The sequence below is a fragment of the Echeneis naucrates genome, chromosome 20 (genome assembly GCF_900963305.1).
Source record: "Echeneis naucrates chromosome 20, fEcheNa1.1, whole genome shotgun sequence".
Taxonomy (NCBI): Eukaryota; Metazoa; Chordata; class Actinopteri; order Carangiformes; family Echeneidae; genus Echeneis; species Echeneis naucrates.
In genome coordinates, this window is record NC_042530.1 from 12395020 (window position 1) to 12417276 (window position 22257).

Consider the following 22257-nt stretch of genomic DNA (forward strand, 5'->3'; position numbering starts at 1 on the left):
CAGAGACAGACGAAGACCAACAACCACTCACACTCACACTCAGACCTGCAGACCAATTAACCCAAACATGATGTCTTTGGATGGTGGGAGGAAACCCACAAGGCCCCAGTTCCTGTGCGTTTCAAAAATTACACATGAAGAGTATGAACAAACGTTTTATATATATATGAACCATTTACTGTGTAAACAGTAGAATCACCATAAAGAATTCTAGATCAAGGAGGCCACATTTACAGCAGCTGCAAAGGGGAGGAACATCCAGGGAGTGTATGCAAATCAAACGGGCAAGGCAGTAAGCATGGTAGCTGGTCAAAATTGATTTCCGGAATAGAAATGTTTATTGCATATGAGACACAAATGAACACAAGGTCAAATCTGTGCTGCATAGAGATTAGTGATATGTCCACAATGAGGAGAATCAATAGGGATCTTTGCTTACCATATACAAGAATGTGATCAACGGCATTATGAAATCCACTGCATGGCAGCAAAATACGCACAAATATTCAGAGTAATTAACATAACACATTTGTCATACCTATTTTGTATTTGAAGCACTGACAAATGTCCTCGCAGCCTTCTCCTGGTAAATGACTCTGGATCAGATTTTTACTAAACTTTGGGGTTGTGGCAAAAATGACATGCACAATGAAATCACATTGATTGGCCACAGACTGTGCTCCTCTGCAAGTGTCCTTGTCTGAAATGCATTATTCATGGGGAACAACATGTTTGCCATCGTTTTGTTTTCTGTATTTTCTGATGACTGCTGTTGAGACAAAAAATGTAATTAGATATCTCATTTTTGAACCAAACCAATTAGAAGGGTTGATTCTGTTTGGGAAGCAGCCGTCGACCTCCCAACCCTCTCCGTTTTACTGTCAGCCTCCATGTATGCTCCACACAGATTAGACCGCCTCTCTGACATCAACCAACAATATTTGACCTCAATATGAGGTCACAGTAATCTTTTGGATGGCGTTTTGTCTGGTGTGGCGTTTCTTAGAGAAGACTTGGTCCAATTACAAGCCTCGGAGCCATTGTCCTCTGGGAAGGATGCTATCATTCTACAGCTGAAGTACAAACTCTTCATCGCTATGGCAACTGCCCCCTTGATTCCCCTACCCACACACCCACCCACTTACAAAGACACATACTGTGCACACGCACACACACAGTAGGAGGAGGTACACTGTTTGTAGTAACTATAACTCCAGGTAATTTTATGTTCTGTATCCACTGAACAACTGAACAAATCTATTGATTGTTTATTTTCCAATGTCTGATAAATGATTGGCTTCAGACTGATTGGAGTTGACAGGAGGAAAATACAGTGGGGGTTTTTTTGTTGTTGTTTTTTTACAAGCACAATATCCTATCATCAAATTTTACAATAGTATTTTGCAGCTAGAGATTTGTGTAAGCGTAATAGCTGAAAATGTTTCAAAGAAAGACAAGTCCCCTGGTTTAAATAAAGTTTGCTTAGAACTTTTTGAAAAATGTCTTAGTCTACATATTTATCTGTTCTAAGATCTTGTGGGTTTGGGCCCGAGGGAAGGGAAGAGAGAGGCAGACTAACAAATTGCTGGGTTTGTTTTCATGGGATTTTTCAACAATAACAAAAACACTGACACACCCTTTTCTTAAAAGTTCTCTAAGTGTGAACTTCTCTTCTTAACTGTAATTTGTAAAAACTGTATTTATACATTAGTTGTGGAATCTGTCAGGTGACCTGGAGTTGCCTATGTTTTAGTTAAAAGGCTTGTTTTACCTCAGCAGATAACTGTTCACAGTTTATTACATTTATATACGTACTTCCAATTCATGTCCCGTAACAGAGGAGCAGTTCATAGACCAGAAGATGAGTGGAAATAATTGGGAAGTAGCAGCACTATTAATAAGCCGTGATAGCTGCACCTTAGATTTAAGTGTCCAGACTGTATGAAACACTCCTTGAATTATTTTACCAAATGCATTTATGTTATGAAATTTTCCAATTTCACCTGCATGATTGATGAATTACTGATGCCTCGTTGAGTTCCCCATATCAGGATGGAAAGGAATGCACATGGAAATTATGGAGGCAGAACTACAATATAAAACCGAAGACTTCAATGTATTCATATATTACAGTGGAAGATCTACAATGGGAGATAGAAACACAATGTATCACCCGTGTCTCATAAAAATTTGTTTTTCCACAGAACCCTTATTTATTTGACTTGCTAGATTTCAAGAAAAGTTCTTCAACGCAGAAAATGCTTTCTTATTTTCAGTCAGCTAAGAAAAACCTTTTGTTTGTGTACGACAGCAGGTCATCCACCTGAGCTTTTTCAGTCCTTTCTCATGCTTGGATGACCTTGGCTGAGAGCTGCATATGGTGCAGAGCCTTGATGTTTCCAGTAGCTACAGGAAAGAAGAAATGCCTCCTGGAAGAAACACCTAACATATGCTGAGTGCGTGTAAATGTTGACTTGCATACATAGATTAGGCTGTGGAAAGGCATTTGACAGTTCCATCTGCAGGCTTCCTTCATGTAGCAATGGCACAGAAAAAAGCTGACCCTTTTGTACGGCCTCATGGTCATCTTCCAGATGTTCGGAAATCGAGCAGCATCAACTGTTTTTTTCTATTTAAAGGCCTCCATAGTTACCACACTGTCCCTGTAAAGAATAAACACAGGACTGAGGGTCTTCTCTGGTGGTTAGTTGTGTTTGCTAATCTGTTCTCGACTCCATCTGTTCCCTTTGGAGGGGGTAAACAGCAACACTGCCACACAGTTGCTGGAGTCAGGAGTGAGTCAGTGCCTCAAGATTGCACTTTATTGGTGTGAAATCACTTGTCTCTCGCTCACACACACTCTCCCTCTCTGCGTCTTCTCCTGTCGTCTTCCCTTTCTCTCGTTCATATGCATCTACCCACACGTTACCAAGCAGTCGCACAAAAGAACACACATGCACAGACACAAGCACGCACACTTGTAAACCCCTCAGAGCTTGTAAACAGTCTTCTGTCTCACCGCCTTCCCTCAGCACCCCGCTCCTTCTGTCTTTCTGTTCTTTGTCTCGCTTGACAACCTGCTTTTTCTCCCTCCCTCATGTCTCTCATGCCCAGCACATGCCTGCTGTGCTGCCATGCCTCACTGCCTTTTGATCTCATTTCGGTATGGGCATTTTCTCCTAATGGCTGTTTCCAAAAAAGATTAAATTATAAGTTTAAATATCTCACTTTCATGTTGACGCCCAGATCCAGAGTTAAGATTAAAGTCACTCTGGCATACAAATATACAAACTTTGGCAATAATTCACTTTTTATTGTTTTAGTTTGGCCGTTGGGAACCAAGCAGGAACATGTTCAAAACCTGTGTGTGATTGCAATTCAGATTTATACAGCTGTAAATACAACTGACCTGGAGCAGAGTGATTCACAGATTCTAGTCAGGGACAGTCTGATAAGGATTGATGCTGTAGACTTATTCCTGAGACCCTCTGGTGATCTTTGACGGGTGTGTAATGCTTCATACTTGGAAATGGGTTAAATCTTAAATTCAGGCTTCAGGCAGTTTTTTGTTTATTCAGTGAGGAAAAATATAGTAATTGACTGCTTTAGATTAAAGACACATTAATGGTTGATGCTGATACTGTATGATCCCTTTTTTTTTTTTGGTACCTTTACATAAGAAACCATCAAGATGTAAATAATTTCCCTGGCTCAAATATTGTTTTCGTACAAGAGAACATTTGATTTGATTTGAACTACATCCGATACGCTTATTTGTTACTCTACATTTTAGGTGAGTATGCTATATAATAAATATAATATTGGCTCACCTTAATGTAACATGGCTGTTAGAGATTGCACAGGAAAATTAATTTTCGTGGCCTCAAAGGGTGAATAAATCCAAGACCAAACACAGCAGATTCATGAGTTTTACTGTTGAGCCTATATTGCACTGTAATTTCATCAGAATAAATGGCGCTGGTCAATGGCGCTGGATATTCAGTGAAGCCTACAGCATGCTGGTCCCCCACTGAGAAAGTTAAACTGCATCCTGAAACTGAGCACATAAGAATCACATTTTCAAAGGCAGAGCTGAATGTTTCTTCCTGCACAAGGATCGAAGGAAAGATGAGCTTTGAATCTCCTTTCTCACGTCATGACAGAAGCATAGCGTTGTACCCCCTCCATGCCATCAGCTTCTAATTGGCTGTGTTTTTGTAAAAATGTATGCCCCCAAGACTGAAGCATCAAACACATCTCTGCCATGCTTGAATGGATCCACATTGTGTTATCAGGTGATATTCTGGGATGTCTACTCCAAGCCTTGATCTAAAACTAGTAAATGGGTTCGTATCTGCCCTCAGACACAATCAAAGGAGAAAGAGAAAATAAATAAATAAATTGAAATGCGTGAGGCTCCTTCACAGTAGATAGAGATTTATGGATTATTTGTGTTGTCAATTTGTTTTTGTTTTGGCAGTTTTGTATTTATTAATGTTCACCAGCCATTTGGCAGCCATTGTCTATTAGAAACAATCTGTTTTAAAGTAGCCTAAGCCAGAGCTAAAGTGTACCACCATAACATTTCCAGCAATGATAAACCAGAAGGAGCAGCTGGGGAAATTGCAGGCGGTAAGTTCTTGTGTTACAAGGTGAAAGGTGAACGGCTCACATGACCTTCCCATCATGCAAAGGGACTGGATGTAATGAATGGTACAACTGGGAATTATGTTGCGCTCATCTTTCCTCTTAAGGTATTTGTGGTGTTAGGTAGTTTAAGAATACCACAGAAATCATAGTTGGAGGGTGTAGAGTGGGCTCATATCCTGACCAACATTTAAACTTCCCTTAATTTTATGACCATAGTTAATTAGCTACAACTATGACCTAAAAAGGAGTGGATAGTGTAGTAGATCAATTATTTTAAAAACGGATAAAACTAAAAATAACAGGTTTATCAGGTTTCATTGACTTTCCACCATGGAACTATCCATTGTAGGGTTGTGTTGCTCCATGGACTGCTACAATGTCAGACATCTGTAGGTGTATAAGGCTGGAGAGGTGATGTCTATATATAACGAAAATTGTCTTGCAAACATGGAAGAGCTGCAAATAAATAAATGGAGTAACCTATTCAGATTTTTTAAAGACATACTTTTCAATTAGGATGAGTATACTTTTAAAATTCTAACATCCAAAAGGTAAAACTCAAAATATACAGCACCTCATTCCGTGATCTCTACATGCTCTAGTTTTTACGGCTCACTGGATAGAAGTGCCAGTTTATCACCTCCAATCTCTTGAAATCTAAAGAAATCAGAGCATAAAGCCAAGTGTTACAGCACAGTGCTCTGGCAGCGCCCAGTATTTCCTATCCTTCTCCTCTTAGCCCTTTGTCTGTGCCACTATCTGTCATGGCTGTATCTCCTGGCAGCTGCCCTTTCACTCTCACCCTCCCATTCATCAAGTCTCCCTCCTCCAGGTTCCTCTAAAACTTCATCACACCGCTCTCCGCCATTCTCTCTTTGTGCCTCTCCTGCTTGTATGCGGACTCCCTCTCTCATTCACAGCCACTGCTCTGTGCCACCACGAGAGCAGTGGCACAGAAAAGGCCAGCTCACCGACTTAAAGACCCCGGAGTCCCCAGTGTCCCAGGGATTAGGCCTCATTTGCATAAATCTGCATAACCTCGTTAAGGAAGGGGAGATGTTGTACACACTGTAGCACGGAGACACTTCAGAGCGAAGCAGCCCATTAAGGATTGCACTGATTATAGGATTATGACTCTTAACGACTGTTGGGGGATTGGACGTTGTGTGTACGCTCTGAAAAGTGCCACATTGTATGACCGAGTCTCAGGCTGTGTGGAAGCAGAGAGTCAAAGCTTTCAGTCAGATGACCTTCAGATTAGCGTTTTCATGGGATTTGCTCCCAATCTTGTTTTCATTTCTATGAACATTGTTTCAAATTTAGCCTGCATACAGTGAATACAGGAGAAATATTCAACAGTAGTGTGACCCTTTTTGTTCAGTTAAAAGCAGCTTTGTTAGCATTTTGTCAAAAGTTTTCTCTCACTTCCTGATTTAATTGAAAATTTCCCACTGAATGTAAGAGGTCTCATCCGAGTTGCTGTTTCAAATGCAATCAATATGCCAAAATTGCCAGATGGATGATTCCAATAAACTTTAATACTGATTATTTCTACCAGGCTTAGAGCAAAACGATTGGAAATAAACAAAAGCATCAGGTTTAATCAAATGGTTTTTGGCCCATAACTAGAACAGTTGGAATGGTAAAATGATAATATAAGTAGCTTTAGTTTTGCCTTTCAGCAGAACAATGACCCAAAATATCCAGCCAAGAAAACATTTGAGTGCTGCCAACAAAAGTCTCAGCCTTAAACCCTCTGAAACATCTGTAAGGCAGCTGAGGGTGAAACATATATTTCCTATCCAAGCTAATGGACCCTCAGAAGAACAGGATCGAAATACATCACATAAAGCACAATGGAGTGGCAAAACTGAAGAGAAACTACTGGGCGGACAGAAAAAACAATACCCCAGCAGATTTTCTGTTCAGTAAATATATGAAAGTTAATGTTGGAAATAAATGCTTGGGCTGTCGAAACATGACAGGACCTCCCGGCCTCCTGTCAGCTGTCTCACACTGATGACATCAGCACATCCCCAGCACACTTCTGTTTTGCCAAAAGAATGTTCGGCCAGCATGTATAACAGGACAAAAATACAAATACGCTTTGGAAAGATATATTGTGCTTCGACAGCACTTTCATTTTGGGGAAACACTGTCATGTTTTTGCCAAGCTGAGCACACCAGATGAGGGCTAGATGTAATTATTTTCCTGGCGCTGTGAGATAGCTGGAAGTAGGTTTTGACAGAGTGAGTAATCAGACGCAGAGAAGAATGTCCCACCTGTGAGCTGACAGCTGGAGGCTGGATTAGTTTACAGTTATAGCATTGTGTGATGCACACCATCACTGGCACAGCTTATACAGCAACATATGCAACAGAAAATAGAAACCCACAAACAGATTTCAATAGACAACGCCTTTTCAACACAATCATCCACAACTATTCTCTTCCTTTATACGAACAAAGTGGGGTGGCTCACATGTCTCCAAGTGTAATTAGAAAATCTAGTCATTTTATTTCTGTCTCACCAAAGGCTTTACTTTTAAATGATGACTCATCACTTTCTCTCAGACAGATTCTATTCTTAGTTCTGGTGTCTGCTAAGGAAATACTAGCATTGAGCCAGAAACTCCCATTTACAGTTCATACGACTCAGTGTGAGAGCCCTCCCTGTGGACAGCTGCGGACTTTTCTCTGGTTGTGCAAACATGTTCATTGTTCCAGTGGTACCACAAATATAGAAAACTTCCACACAGTTGGTGGCAGAAATGCACCACAACCACTATCTCAATTATGTCAGAATGTATTCCGAGCTGAAAATAAATCTTTACTGTGGGATGTTAGAAAGAAAGAGTGAGAGCTGCTTTACCAATTAAATCCCTTCACGGGGTCGTCATTAAAAACAGCTGAGCCTAAGTATAAGTATAGGGAACTCCCTGCAGTCTAAGCAATGGCAATAAGAATCAAAGAGCTCCCCACACAACTGCTCTTCAATATTAAAAACCTGCTTTGTTATCTGGTGGGATAGTGTTTAGTGCTTTTTGCCTCACAACAAGAACGTTGTGGGTTCAATTCCCAGGCCTGGGGCCTTTCTGTGTGTTCTCCCTGTGCCTGCATGGGTTTCCTCCCACCGTCCAAAGAGTTCATGTTTGGGTTAACTGGTGACTCTAAACTGTCTGTAGGTCTGAGTGTGAGTGGTTGTTGGTCTCTGTCTGTCTCTGTGTGTTGCCTCTGTGATGGACTGGCGACCTGTCCAGGGTGACCCCACCCTCACCTCATGTGAGCTGGGCCTAGCTCCAGTAACCCTCGTGACTCTGAAACAGATAAGCTGTGAAAATGAACGAGAGAGTGAGCTATTTGGAGCATGCACAGTCACATCGTCTATGTTTACAGTCAGTGTGATCACAAATTGTGGGCTGCATTTGCACATCAGGCCATGCAGACCCTTGCAGCCAGAGGCCAGTGACGACATTTATGTCAGGAAACAATGAAGGGTCACACTTTCTCTTGTCTCTAGAGAAATCTCTTTGGCCTTGGACCAATAGTGCCAGAAAAGATACTGCTACTGTTGAAGGCAGCAGAAAGCAAGCTAGTTTCTTTATTTTTCTCCAGAACACATACGGGTGATGAGAATCCCGCTTCAGTATCTGTGTGAGGCCCCTTCACATGGCTGGACTGTCAGACCAGTGAACAAGTGTTGACTCATAGGGAGTTAGCAAACTTACATGAAAGAAGAGAACTTTGTGAGTACACTAAAAACAGGTATACCTGAAAAATGATGAGAAAACAAGCTGCTCTTCTTATGCAATACCATTGATTCAGGGCTTGTTTTGCAGTTTTAAAGGGAATGGTGACTTACATCTTAAGAGTTTGTCCACATAAGTGTACAAATCGGCTCAGGATGGGAAGCACCACATGAACACAGGAATCACCCGGAACTGCTGAGACACTGCTTCTGTATCATGAGCATTTACGAATAATTGAGGATGTGAAGACAGATTGATTTTTAAGTGCTGCATAACTCTGAGTATAAACTGTATTGATAATGTTTCTTGATGCTGATGAGCTGGCTGGCCTGACAGGCACTGCATATTAATAGTTTTGCATTTAGTCCGAATTTATTGTCAGTGTCAGCGCGCCACATTAGAGAATTTTGCATGTGTCAAATTGTCAGTTTCCATGGCGATTGCAATGTTAAAATTGGGTAGAGGGAATAAAAAAAAAAAAAAACAGCCTGTCTGTATTTGTTCCGTCTACACCAGTAAACCAACCAGTCACATGCTTTTTTTTTTTTTTTTTTTTTTGCACTCAGCCTCTCTCACACTCGTTTCTTATCCTGCTGTCTTCCCGTTTATTCTTCCATTCATTTATCTCTCTCCTTTCTCTGTGATCTCTCTCTTGCTCCTTTTATCTCGTCATCTCTGTAGCTAGCAGGCTCAATGCTGATATGTTGACTTGGGTTTCCCTCCTTATCCGCCTACGCAGGGAGATTCCAGGCTCTTACGCTCTCACACACTCACACACACACAGTACTTGCACACACACAAACTGGCAGACTGCAAAGCCCCAAGGTCTGGTCTTACTGAATTATTCAGTCTGCGTTGGTAGGTTTATGGGAATGTGGACGTGCATTGAAGATCCATTGTGGGTGTGTGTGTGCATTTGGTTGTGTGCATGTCTCATCAATCTTGTGTGTCTGTGTGTTAGTGGGAATATGAAATGGTTTTTTCCTCTTCAACAGCAGCAGCTTGTCTTTAATCAGCCTCTCCATCAGCTCACTCGCTTCACGAGCTCATTAGAGGGAAAAAGGCGGCAGAGGAAAGCAAGGAGTGGTCAGTGATGCTACCAAAATCAAAGATGGATGGGAGCTTCATGTCTGTCAAATCTGTCTAATATGTCATTAGCAGAGTGGGTCTACCACTGTGAAAACCTCATTTTCCGAAGATGCTGTGGTTCAAGTGAGCAATCTCATACCTCACAATGTATGTCCAGTGGATTCAAATTGTAACGCAAAAAAACACGAGACTTGGAGATTTGGAGGTTTCCTTTCCTTTAATTGTAACAACAATTTTTCCTAAAATTTTCAATTCCACTTGTTTGAGATCAAAATGTGTAAAATAAATAAATAAATGATATATCTATCTCTCTCTTTATATAACTATATAAATATGTCTAATATAATATATATATACATATATTTCTATACCTTTTGAAAATGTTTTTAAGTATATATTTTTATCATTTAATCATATAACTTTTGATCTTCTGTTTTTCATCTGCATTGCATCATACCAGCCTGCAGGTGACGGATGGGGGGGGCAGTAGTTGAGGCAGCGGACTTATGAAACACATTTGAGAAACGTAAAGAAGAAATATACACCACTGGCTGTGACTAGCAAGTGTGCACCTGAGCTGGTGGTTCTGAATATTACCATCTCTTGCATTTTCCTCTCTGAATGGCTGCAACGTAATAACACAGCACCTGACCACCTCCCTGGCTGAGTAATGCCAGTTTACCAGAGTAATTCCAGCTGTGGCCTAAAGCAGCACTCATTCTTCTAGGTTACACGCTCTTCTGCCTCTCCCACCTGTTGCTTTATTCTTCTTGTTCTGGGTATTTGCATATTTAGACAAACCATGTTTTCAGTTTTTTTACCTTTTTAGACGACCAACATCATTAATACTATTTATTTTTCTCCATTTTTTTTTTTTTTTTTTTTTTTTTTTTTTATACCTTCCTGTTTTATAACCTTTTCTCCTCCTGTGATATGTTAAGCCGTTGATGGTAAGACTGCAAGATATTGATGTACACTACCAGTCAAGAGTTTGGACACACTTTCTCATTCAAATGAATAGGAAAGTGTGCCCCAAACTTTTGAAAAGCAGTGTATATAAATTGAAGGTTTCTTTTTTATTTCTTTGTGCATGTGTCTGTCTGTTTACATTTTACCACAAAGTGTCATTTACTGTGAACTCTTAAGCACTCGGGAAAGAGGCTCTTTGCAAGACTCAAACAACTAAAGGGAAACAACATTTACTAGATTCTTTTGGCCATTACCAGCATTTATTCAAAGGCTGAAAATGAAATGTACAACATACGTCATGTGCACACATCTCTGTGGTTGTATTACCCAGTGCTCATTGCAGCCAGACAAACCCATCAAGCTTTATGAGCCTCTGAGGGCTGCTGCTGGCACTAATTCATGGGGGCAGGCCATCAAATGCACCCACTGCACCGAACTCCACTGTTTCCATGAATATCTGAAAAGGCCCTTCCAGCAGTTTATGTCTCCCATGAGAACGGCCTGTTGAGACCTGGACTGGCAGCTCCCATAGATGATACAGCTGTTTTATGAAGGGAGGGTGAAGAGGTGAGAAAAACTGTGTGGTTAATGCAGGGAGAAATTGGCACAGATATTTTCATTCTGGAGTTGGGCTTTGATGGACGTTCGCTTCCTGCTGAAGAAATGGGTAATATAAGTTTTGATTCTTGTAGCATGACTTTGACAGATGGATAAAGGAACAAATATGAACAATTCAGATTTTACGGGCAGGATTGAGGGTTTCTTGTGGCCCTTTGAGACTATAAGAAGTTAAAGTTAGACCTATTGACTTGGAAGGTTTTCCACATTACTGTAGATTTCAGATTTGATTGATGAGCGGAACAAGTCACATTGAGCTGGAGTGTGAGCGTTGCGGTTGCCACATAGCTAACGTTAGCCTTAACAGGTGCTTACTCACCTGTCTAGAAGATCAGCATCAAACTTCTTTGCTTTACTCACACCGAGCTGTCTCCAGCAGTGAACAGCAACTCTCTTGTTCTGCTTTCTATTACTAGCCAGCTAGCCCTGGCTTGGACTGACCCAGATTGTCTTGTGACTTTCCAATATGATCTCTTTATAACCTCCAGTCTGTTTTATTATAATCTTTTGTCTTGCAGTTTCAAAACTGGCTAAAGCTTTTGCCAAAAAGTAAACAGCTGTCAATGCTAATGTTCAATGCTAAGAAACATCAGCGGTCAGGTGATGATGATTTAGTTCAGCCATTTGAGCTGCAAAGGCATTTTTGCGTCAAAACCTAATCAGATAAAAACAAACTTTGCATGCACATCTATGGAAAAGGCCCTCATAAATTAGGTTTTTCACGGAAAAAAACCCCCAAAACAAAACGAGAAACAATGTAAATGTTCGAATTTCAATTTGTTTGGAGCATCAGGATGTGTCAGTGAAAATATGTCAGGTCATTAATAACACGTCATCTGTCAGTGCTTTCCCAAGCATTACAAGCGTGTATTATGATAGCGTTGTTTCTTTTTCTAGACAAAATGCAATAGTGATGATATACTATCAGTTTTGAGTAACAAAGCAGTGAGATCACTGTTAAGAAAGGTATGTGAAAGTCAAATGCCCTGTTGATCTCAATGTTCCTTCCCCAGGAGGCCGAGTTCTGTCTTTTTCACATGTGAAATGTCGCTTTTACATATTTATGCTTTCTCTGAAGCCTTTATATGCATATTTGTTAACATTTTAATAATGTATGCAAACAGATGTAGTGTTGCAAATAGGCCCGTCTGGAAATAGTAATCCTGACTAACATGCTGGCTGAGTTTACTTCGTCTGCTCTCCTTGACTGCTTCTTGGATTAGAAGCATTTTATTTATCAGCCCATGAGGTACATGTTGTGTTTTTGTATAGTTGCCACAGGGTCAGACTGTGTTGTGTTTTGGCTGCTTTCTCTTATTCCATCCCCTCTTTATTTTCTCTCCTCCAACTTTGTGCCTGAAGCCTCATCATCACTTCTCTCAGAAATGTTGTGTATGCATCCTGCAGACCATCCGACAGCAAGACAGTCACGCACACATACACACAAATACACTCAATCAATGGAAAAATAACCCACACATCCAAGTTTTGGACAGACACTTGAGGCAGCAAAAACTCTTTTCACTGTCCATGCATCATTTAGCTGCAGCTGCCAAACTCATTCCAACACGATAACGACTGCAGCGGTGGAGCAAGTCTTCCAAAACAATCTGCCAGAGAATTTGGCGCCGATACAGGGGTCTTAAATGTCATTGGCCAATAGACAATTTTGAAAAGGAATGAAGTGTGCAAAATGTCAAATTATTGCAGACCAGCCTCAGCCCAGTGGTTATAAAAAGGATTCATAAACTGTTGGTTCAGAGGGGGGACTGCAACACAGCACCTCAGCAGGCTGTCTCTAAAAAGTTCCTGTTCAGGGGCTGTTTCATAATGAAGTCTAATGAAGCACACTTAACAAGAAGAATTGCCTCGGTGTGTAGACTTTGCTTTAATTTAATTCATCCATTCATCAAGTGGCAATGCATGATGCATTACCGACTCCCAAAATTTTGGCAACGGGGAGAGAGGAAAGAGAGTCAGATTGTTCAGATGTACCACAGCTCAGTCAGCATCCATGAAGTATTTCTTTGCCTGAAGTGAGTTTCTCTATGAGATGGCTTTGCACTCTGTTCAGGCCTACAAAGCTGAAGAGGTTGTGAAGTTTGGCACAAACCGATGGATACTGGCCAGGGATATATGGAGAGAGCATTAACACTCGTGGGAAGCTAGCAGGGTAGCAGATCGTAAGGCCTGTGCTGTTAAGACAGTTCTTGAACTTAAGGATTTAGAGAAGCTTTTGCCACCATCAGCTTGGTAGTGCGTTGATGATATAGTTCTGATTGACTGAATGATGGGACACGCAGTGGGAATGATATTCAACTATAGTGTGCACAATATTGAATATATCCTGAGTGGTCCATGATCTTGTCATAACTGATAAGAGCAGTCCTAGTCTTTTGATAATTTATCATTGCCTGCACTGAAACCATGACATTGTGTCCCTTTGGTGCACATTGCTTAGATGGGAAGCCATATTATTTATTCAGAACTTAAATATGAGGCATCATTCAAAAATACTCCCTGTTTACCACGTAATGTGTTATATTTACCTCCAACCAGCTTCCAGCAGTAAATTATTGAGTGATAACAGTAATAATTTCACTCACACGCCGGCTTTGTGGCACAGAGTATCAATAGTCTGAAAGCTTAATGTCCAACTTGTCATTGCTGTAGGTGATTTCACTGATGAATTTACTCCCCCTCCTTCAAATGGTGCGAGGTCTTTATCGAAAATGAAAGCCTGCCATGTGCCACCTCTCACAGCAGTGCTTGATGCGTGTGAAAGTAAATTTAACTTTTCATGACTTTAAAGCATAGTTTAACATGTCCTGATGAATTGGAAAGAGTGGAGCGATTGATGGGTGAATCAACTTGCTTCATTAATGCTGTTGCTTCGACAGATTTATAATATGAGTTCTCACCCTGAGCAATAGTGTGTGCATATACCCCATTATGTTGCCATACAGCAACTGGATTAGTAGTTCAGTCTAGATTTATAGAATTGGTGTTAAACATTGTAACTACATAAAAAAAAAAAAAATACAGCTTCACTTCTGACCAACATTTTAATTCCTTTTACCCTCAGGCTGGCCCTTCGTTTTAGGTACATTGTTATCAGGGGCTGAAGTCTCATACAGAGCTAGAAGAAACGGTTGCAGGAGTTAAATCTCTCAGGGTTCACTGCAGCCACATGGTGTTTTTCCTTTATCCCAGTTTGAGTCCTTGAGCAGCAATCATCACCAGCAGGCTTTGAGAACATTTCCTAACAAGGACTAAAAATTACTGTAAGTGTCAAAGTATTGAGGGCCATCTTGGCTCGTTCACTGAAACAATAATCTTGTTGCTGAATTATTTATGTTGATTGAATCATTTTCTTGGTCCTCTTCTTAATCCAAGACTCAAACAAAACTCATTTGATGAACATGTTTTCTATGCAGCCTTTTACTGGAAAATTGTTTCCTTTAGAGGTTTCTTCTCATTCAATTGATGCCGGACGCTGTATGAAGAAAGCTTCAGTTTGCATTTTAAATCATGTCTTACATCAGGCATGTGAATTTATAGCTGTATAATAGGTCAACATATGACAATGATAATTGAGAAAAGTAGAAAATATTATCAATATGATTAATCCCTGCTGAATGTCACTGTTATTTTGTATGCCATTGCATGGCATTTCAAATGAATTTCATATATTTACTACCAGCTTCACCAGTTTTTAAGCTTATAGGGGTTTATTCATATCCACTGTCCACCTTTCTCCCTTTCCAAAACTCTTACTGCCCATTTATTTATTCATCCTCATCCTGCCTTCCAGCTCTTTATCTGGATTCATCCACACTTTCTTGCCACAATCTTTCCTCCTTCCCTCCAACAATACACATGACTATTTATGAGCGCAATATTTCTCACAGTGTGGCGCAGCACTGATAGTCATAGGATCTCCTCAGAAGCTTAAAACTCTTTTATGTGAGGCCATCTATTAGCCTGACAGACACAATAATGTAGCACAAACACAGTCACATGTGCACACGGGCCTTATGCGCATGCACACATTTATGGTGTTTGTCCTGTAAGAAACAGAAGAGCTTCACCTTTTACATTCTGGATACTTGGAATGAATTCACAAGTCGCTAAGAGTGAAGGGGCAGAGTACAGGGTAATGAAATATGTCCGAGTGTGTGTGTGTGTGTGTGGGGCAGCTCTCAGAGTGCATTAAGATCAGTCTTTGACATTGAGCAGAGGCCATGGAACCAAATGGCCCTATCTGCAGTAAGTGGTTTAGAGAGAGACAAACACATCAGAGCTCTGTGAGGGTCAGAGCTGCCAAGTTGCAGTTTACTCTTTGACTATATTTATAAACACATGCATGCAAAGCTATGGAAGCACACGCTTTTGAGTTACGACTATATGAGAAAAAGAGAGGTTACGCATTAACACGCCTCAAAGAATTCTTGACCTAAACGACAGTTTTTAACCAACTCGGCTGTTTTCACACAAGGATTAATTATTTGTTACTTAACGAAAATGTAACAAAAATGAATGCTGAAAAATAGTAAGAATGATAATAATAATAAAAAAAAAATAGCTGGGTGGGCACATTATTCCTCTGGGTGGCCAAGCCCAGCCTACCTGTAGACACGCCCCCTGCTTCCCGAGCCAATTTAAATATTACAAACAGGACGGCTGACTGGCTGCAGTGCGCAGAAACGTCCGCAGGCCGGGGTGAACGGAAAGGACAGAAGGCAGGTGAAGAACTTCACTTTTAACTGGCATTATTTTGTTAGTTTAACCGATTGAAAAGTGCCCCCGGGTTTTCCTGCAAGTTGAGAAAACGCCTGTTTTTTTTTTTCTTTTTGCATACATGAATGAATTGTTTAAAACAGAAAACGTGATAGAAAGTTAGAATGAACGTGAGTCCTCCTCGTGTTTTGGGGGGAAAGATCGGCTCAGCTGATTTGTAATGAAACTGACTCTTTGGACCTTCTTTTTTTCTTTTTTTTTTGCACGGAAACCATTTTGACTCTCAGCACAGGTGGTACCGTCCGCCGTGATTAGATAATGGCTCTGTTCCATTTAGCTCTGAGCCGCACAGTGAAGCGGCCTGCAGACCCTGAACACAGTCAAACTAACGGGAACGCGGCCATCACTAACATTATTTGCCGCACTTGTGGAGTCCTCTTTCATATCTGGACCACCACTTCCTTTTTACAGCCTTACCAGATTAAATTCAACCTCAAAACATTTTCAAAGTGTTTAAAAAGTGACACTTTTAAATGTAAAATGTGAACAATAACATTGTTTAAACGTTTAAACATGGCTGCCTCCGTGCTGCTTAGCTGTCAACAGGTGTTTATGAAGGACTGTGTTAATGGAGCTGCACAATGATGCATTTTATTCAGTGTTAAATTGCCATTTGAAAGCTGAAGCATCAGTTGGGGAAGGTATGTAATTCATATTTTTTTATGATGCATATACACCTCATAGTGGTATGTGGACTCAGTTGTATTTATGGTGCAAGCGGACAGTGAAAGCCTCTGTACTGCCCACAGTCCACATTTCTTAACCTTTGGATGCAGCCATGGTTATGGTTTGTTTCATAAAAATATTATTGGTCAGAAGTAATGATAAAATATTGAGTTGTTTTTAAAGAGATTTTTTTTTTTTTTTTTTTTTTTTTTTACCAGTTACAAAGTTTTCTTTAGTGACATTTGGTTGTGAATGACAGTCTGGATCTGAGTCATTATTTCGCTACATGAATTAATTAGTTTTTAATAATGTCTGTCTGTCCCTCACACCTCAGCAATGTTGGGAGGATGCTGCCCTGTTGAAACCTGCAGTAAAAATGTGCTTCTTTCTCTCCATCCACAGGTCGAAAATTTGTCATCGCCAATGCAAGAGTTGAGAACTGTGCCATCATCTTCTGCAACGATGGCTTTTGTCACATGTGTGGTTACTCGCGTGCTGAGATCATGCAGCAGCCATGCACATGCAACTTCCTGTACGGACCTGACACCAAGCGACTGGCCATTGCCCAGATGGCACAGGCCCTGCTGGGATCAGAGGAGAGGAAAGTGGAGATCGACCTTTACCGCAAAGATGGTAGGAGAAAAGTGACTTGAGTGGTGGCTGTGTGGATGCTGAAGTTGAGTAGGCATGTTTTAGCGTGCGTGCTTGTACATTGGCTGATCCTCTGGTGTGTAAAGATTGATCATCTTTGAAAAGGAAAGGGCATGTTTTATATCCATAAAAGATCTGACAGTAATAGAAATGGACGGTACTAAAAAGAGGGGTCAGTTCGTGTGGAGTAGAAACTGGTTGTGGATCTTGTTGCTATTGGCACAGTAACAGCACAATTGAAGGTACGGTAATATGGATGTTTGAATGTGCTTTAGTGGGAAATGCCTTGGCGTTGGTGTTGTCAATATGAAATGGATTTGTTTCTTAGCTGTAGTCAGTGTCTGTTTGCGTGGCATGTGCAGAACACTTGGCACCCATCAGCTCATGTTTATGTGTGAGTTATGTGTTGATGACCTTACTGCTGTTAAGTGATAAATCCATTTTGCCTTGTGTCTTTTGCAACTTGTTATTGCCGAATTTATTTATGAGAATAGAAGTGCTAAAAACACAATATGGTACAATTGGTCTGTTTCCACATTGAGTTTTAGGAAAGCTAATTGGTAGCTGTAGTTAGATTATACTTAAATTCTTACATAAAACAAGATATGCATATAAAAAGGACAACATTGTTATGATTTTTTTTTTCCCCTCATCATTGCTGAGTAACATTTGCAGTAAAATGTAATCTAGAGGAAAGTACATGGGGGAAACCCTTGTAGATTTCCCACTATTGGCAAGAGAGTGTTTATGACCATGGGCATGCCAACTGGACTAAGACCAGGTAACAGTACGCTGGTGTGCGCAACGATAGACAGCTTCAATGGTGATAAAGAGCTGACATGGTAATATAGTCAGCAACTCCCTGGGCTTTGGCCAAAGCATCTGCTGGACATTTTCCACCTGTAGACAGACAGGCACACATCAGGAGGAGGGATGGAGGAAAGAGAAAGAAACAGGGGATAAGGTGGGAGGAGGAAAGGGCTTTAAACACACTGAGGGGAAAAAAAACAGGAGGGCAAGAGGACTAGGAAGGGAAAGCAGCACAGCTCTAAAAAGTGAACAAAGGGATGAGATAAGGTGGAAACAAAGCGAGAGAAGAGAGGCAGAGAAAGAGGACACAGCTACTGTCAGAAAGGGAGTTTTTCTCACAACCTGAAAGTGTTTGGTGGTGGTGATGGAGAAACGCAGAGATGGCGCCAGCTGTCTCCTCTCTCTGATACTTCTGAGGAGTGCTTTGCCAATTCATCCCTCCTTTCTACTGCTTTCACTTTCCACTGTTTATACTGAGATCTGGAGAGACGCAAACACACACACAGGAGTCCCTTGTAAAAGCTAGAAACCTGTATATAGAGTTACAGAGGTGTTGTCATTTGTCCTATTCTGTCACGTAGAGGACTTGGAAGCAACGATATTTAATGCCTGTAAGGCTCTTGTGCCAGTGTGCGCTGCTAGCTGTGAAGCTCCAGTAGGCATACACAGTAATAGTGCAGAAGCTTGATCATTCTCCTATTCCAGACAAAAGATGAGAAATTATCAAGTAAAACTTTATACCACTATTGTTTCAGTCAAAGCAACACGCCTCCCAACAATATCACATAGAACGAGCCTCTAGTTACAAATTTCAAAGGACTGGTTACACCTCATGGATATTTTACTTTACATCAGTTTTGCTCAACCCAAAGCATTGTAAATACTTGTTGACTGCTTAATGCAGTACCCCCCCCACCCTCCACCACAGCTGGAGGCCTAATGTTTCTGTGCTGTCCCTCTGTTTGTCTGCCTGTCTGTTTACATCCTCCCCATCCTTGTTGATGGTAAAGGTTAAAGTGACTACAAACTACACAGTTTAGAGTTTTGACCAGGTAATGCATTGAGGGAAAATCTACTAATTTGGCTTGAATGTCCTCCTCATCAATCGATCAATGGTCAACTTCGCTGCGACGTTGTAATGCTCTGCAAGAACACCTTTCTTTGTAATTCACTGTTTCGGAAAAGAACCAAATATCGCAGTTATATTCCCTGCAGCTCAGCTGGCAGTTGAAGGCATCTGGCCATCAGGTGGTCATGTGAGTTACTGAACTTATCCATGCAGAGTAAAATGTCCATGCTGGTACAAATTCACACATGAAGATGAGCTTCCTCAGTTAATCTGGAGAAGTTCAGAGGCATGTTCTGTGCTGAGGTGTGTATATATATATATATATATATATATATAGGCAGATGGATTCTTGTGCTGCCTCGATGCAGTGATTGACTAAGTACCCTATATTCTGCAGCATCTTTAAATAAAAACTGTCAATGACAGATACAAGGAAGTGGTGAGTGCAAAGAGGATTGAGGAGTGCTAAAAGCTGTTATCTTTTGTGGCAAACTGATTGATTTCATCTAACGACACATCAACCAAGACAAACACTGCACCCAGAAAGAAGACGTATCCCTTCTCTATGACTGAGGTCCTATATTTTTCTGGTTGTTATGACATTGGAGAAGCCCTCTTCATGGAGGGTAGGTTGGTTGTCATCTTCTTCACCGTTTAAGTGTCACTGTACACATCGTGCTCTTTTAGTGCTTTTGGTTACCAATAACATCCTTGTTGATTTGGAATTGATTAAGTGTATAGAAGGATGAAATTGTGCCTTTTTTTTTTAGAAGGATGATTTTATCTCTGCGCTTACCTCTGGTGACTCTCAAAGTCACAAACACTCACATAAAGACACAAACACAGGGTCTTAGGTAACCCCAGCGGGCCACCTTCAAACCATCGGAGAGCAACTTATGGAACACCATGGACACACCTCATCCATAATGCACACAGGCAGGAAACATTATGCCGCCTCTTCTTTGCCTCCTTCCTCCCCTCCCTCTCTCCTCCTTCTTTTTGCACAAGCTAAGAGGAAAAAGAAAGAACTGCCTTTACATTGAAAAGGCAGCCTGAGCAGTGAATGTGAAAATGTGTGTTTTTAGCTGGAAAGGGCAGATTATGTAGTGATTTTTATTTTTATATATATATATATATATATATATATATATATATACACACACACACACACACACACACACACACACACACACACACACACACAATGTGCATGCAGACACTTCACCTGAGCCCATTTATCTACTGCCAAGCTTGGGCATTAGCCTTCATGATGATAGATCTCCCCTCTGGCTCTCACACTCAATTGTTCAACTCTGATTGCTCACCAGCTTAATCAATTATGCTCTTCAAGTAAACTTTGATATTGAAATGTAGAGGCTCTTGCTTCAGAATGGCTTCCTGGGTTGCATTGAAGTGTTGCCTTTGAGTCCGCTCGCTTAAACAACTAGTCGGTTTTATGCTGGTCCTGGGTTCATAGAGGGGGATTAAAAAGCGAGCAAAGGTTTCTGTTATGTTGGCAAGACAGCAGAATATAATAAATTAGGAAGGAAAAGAATCAACCTGAATCTGCATTAGCTGATTCCACACCTCCCTTTATACTTACACAGGCACCATTCAAGTCTTTGAATTGAACTCATTTTTATTCATGCTGAAACTCTCTCCTCTTGTTTCTTACCCCAGGCTGTCTGATTTTGTGTTACTACTTAGCCCTCTGTCTGCCACTTGCTTGCTTCCATTTTTCTTCTCAGCTGTAGTTCCTTAAGCTCAATATCCACAATGTAATGTCGTCCTCCTTTCATTGGCATTTGCTGTCTTTAACTTTCTAACATCTATCTATTTCTCTCTGCCCATTCACTCAGAAAGAGAAAACATTGCCCACCATCAGACTGTAACAATATGATAGATTGTGGTTTAATGCAGGTTGTCCTTATCAAAGGTCCATAAAGACAACTGACATGAGTGAGATCAATAGCCCATTGCTTTTTCATTCCTCATATTGGCATACAAAAAATTACAATTCTTGCCAGCTCCATAGCAGCCTCCAAACATACATAAGTAGATACCACTGCAAACGAAACACTCTTAGCAGCATGATTAAAAATGGCAATGAATAGTACAATGGAGTTATCCACAGTGTAACACAATCCATTTGTAGTGTGAAGAGTTGTAATTTTATTTCAGTTGACAGCTGAATAGCTATCAAGATGTTTGCATGTGAAGGTGTGGAGACAGAAGTCCAAGCAGTCATTAATCCTCTTGATTGCTTGTGGGAACTGGAGCAAATGTCGCTGAAGCTCTTTTTTTTGATGCCAAGATCACTTTTACTTTTACTTTTTTTTTTTTTTTAGAATATTTAGTTTATACACCTTGATATCGTCAAACTGTATCCCGAGTGAAAACCATTCTCACACAGCAGAGCTTAATGTACTTCAGAGGAAATAAATGACTGCATGAATGAATGAGGCGACTCGAGTGTAGTTGCCGTGGTTCAATTCCACGTGGGGGTACATGTCGAGTATAATTGATGTAAATGTACCTGGTGACCTGAGCAGGTCAGTGGTGGATGATGGATGGTGAACCCCCCCCCCCCCCCCCAGACCAGAGACTGGACCCCTGTAGACAGTAGAGACCAGATCAGACCAGATTTGACCGGATTTGTTTCATTTTATTTATTTTTTTTTTTTATAGACTTTGGGACATTTAAAATCAATTCTGAATCATTGTGAATGAGAATCACAATTCTTATGAATGTTTATTTGTTTTTGTTTTGTTTTTTGGCACACCCCTAACGAGTGCATGCCGGCACTCTACTGTCATTACTTGCTGACACTCAAATAATTTTTATGGGATGTTAGGGGAAGGAAATTAAGAAATGGATTAGAGGCAAGACAATCAGCTGTGATGTTCCAAGGGTTGCATGCAATTTGAATTTGCACAGTATGAAGTTGTTTGGCAAATAGGCAGACAGATGTCAGTGGAAAGGTCAGACAGATGGAGCCACAAGATGTGTTAAAGCTGACTGTCCCATGGTCAGGACATCCAATACCATGCCATACTTGATCCAAATACACATAAATGAGTTATGCTTTCAGTCCTGGGAGCCAGGTACACTATACAACCCTTTCTCATTTCCCATGATTATCTGGAATTTGTTATAGAAGCAGTGAATGCCCAGAGGATCTCTTC

At 40.8% G+C, this 22257-nt stretch overlaps 1 protein-coding gene across 1 annotated transcript in view; it reads left to right on the forward strand.

The window, feature by feature from the left end:
• Window positions 1-22257, forward strand: part of kcnh2b (potassium voltage-gated channel, subfamily H (eag-related), member 2b) — a 180362-nt gene that overhangs the window by 3221 nt on the left and 154884 nt on the right. Inside the window, exon 2 of the mRNA XM_029529675.1 lies at window positions 16944-17174. Within this exon, the coding sequence (XP_029385535.1) occupies window positions 16944-17174 (231 nt within the window). The remainder of the gene's footprint in view (window positions 1-16943; window positions 17175-22257) is intronic.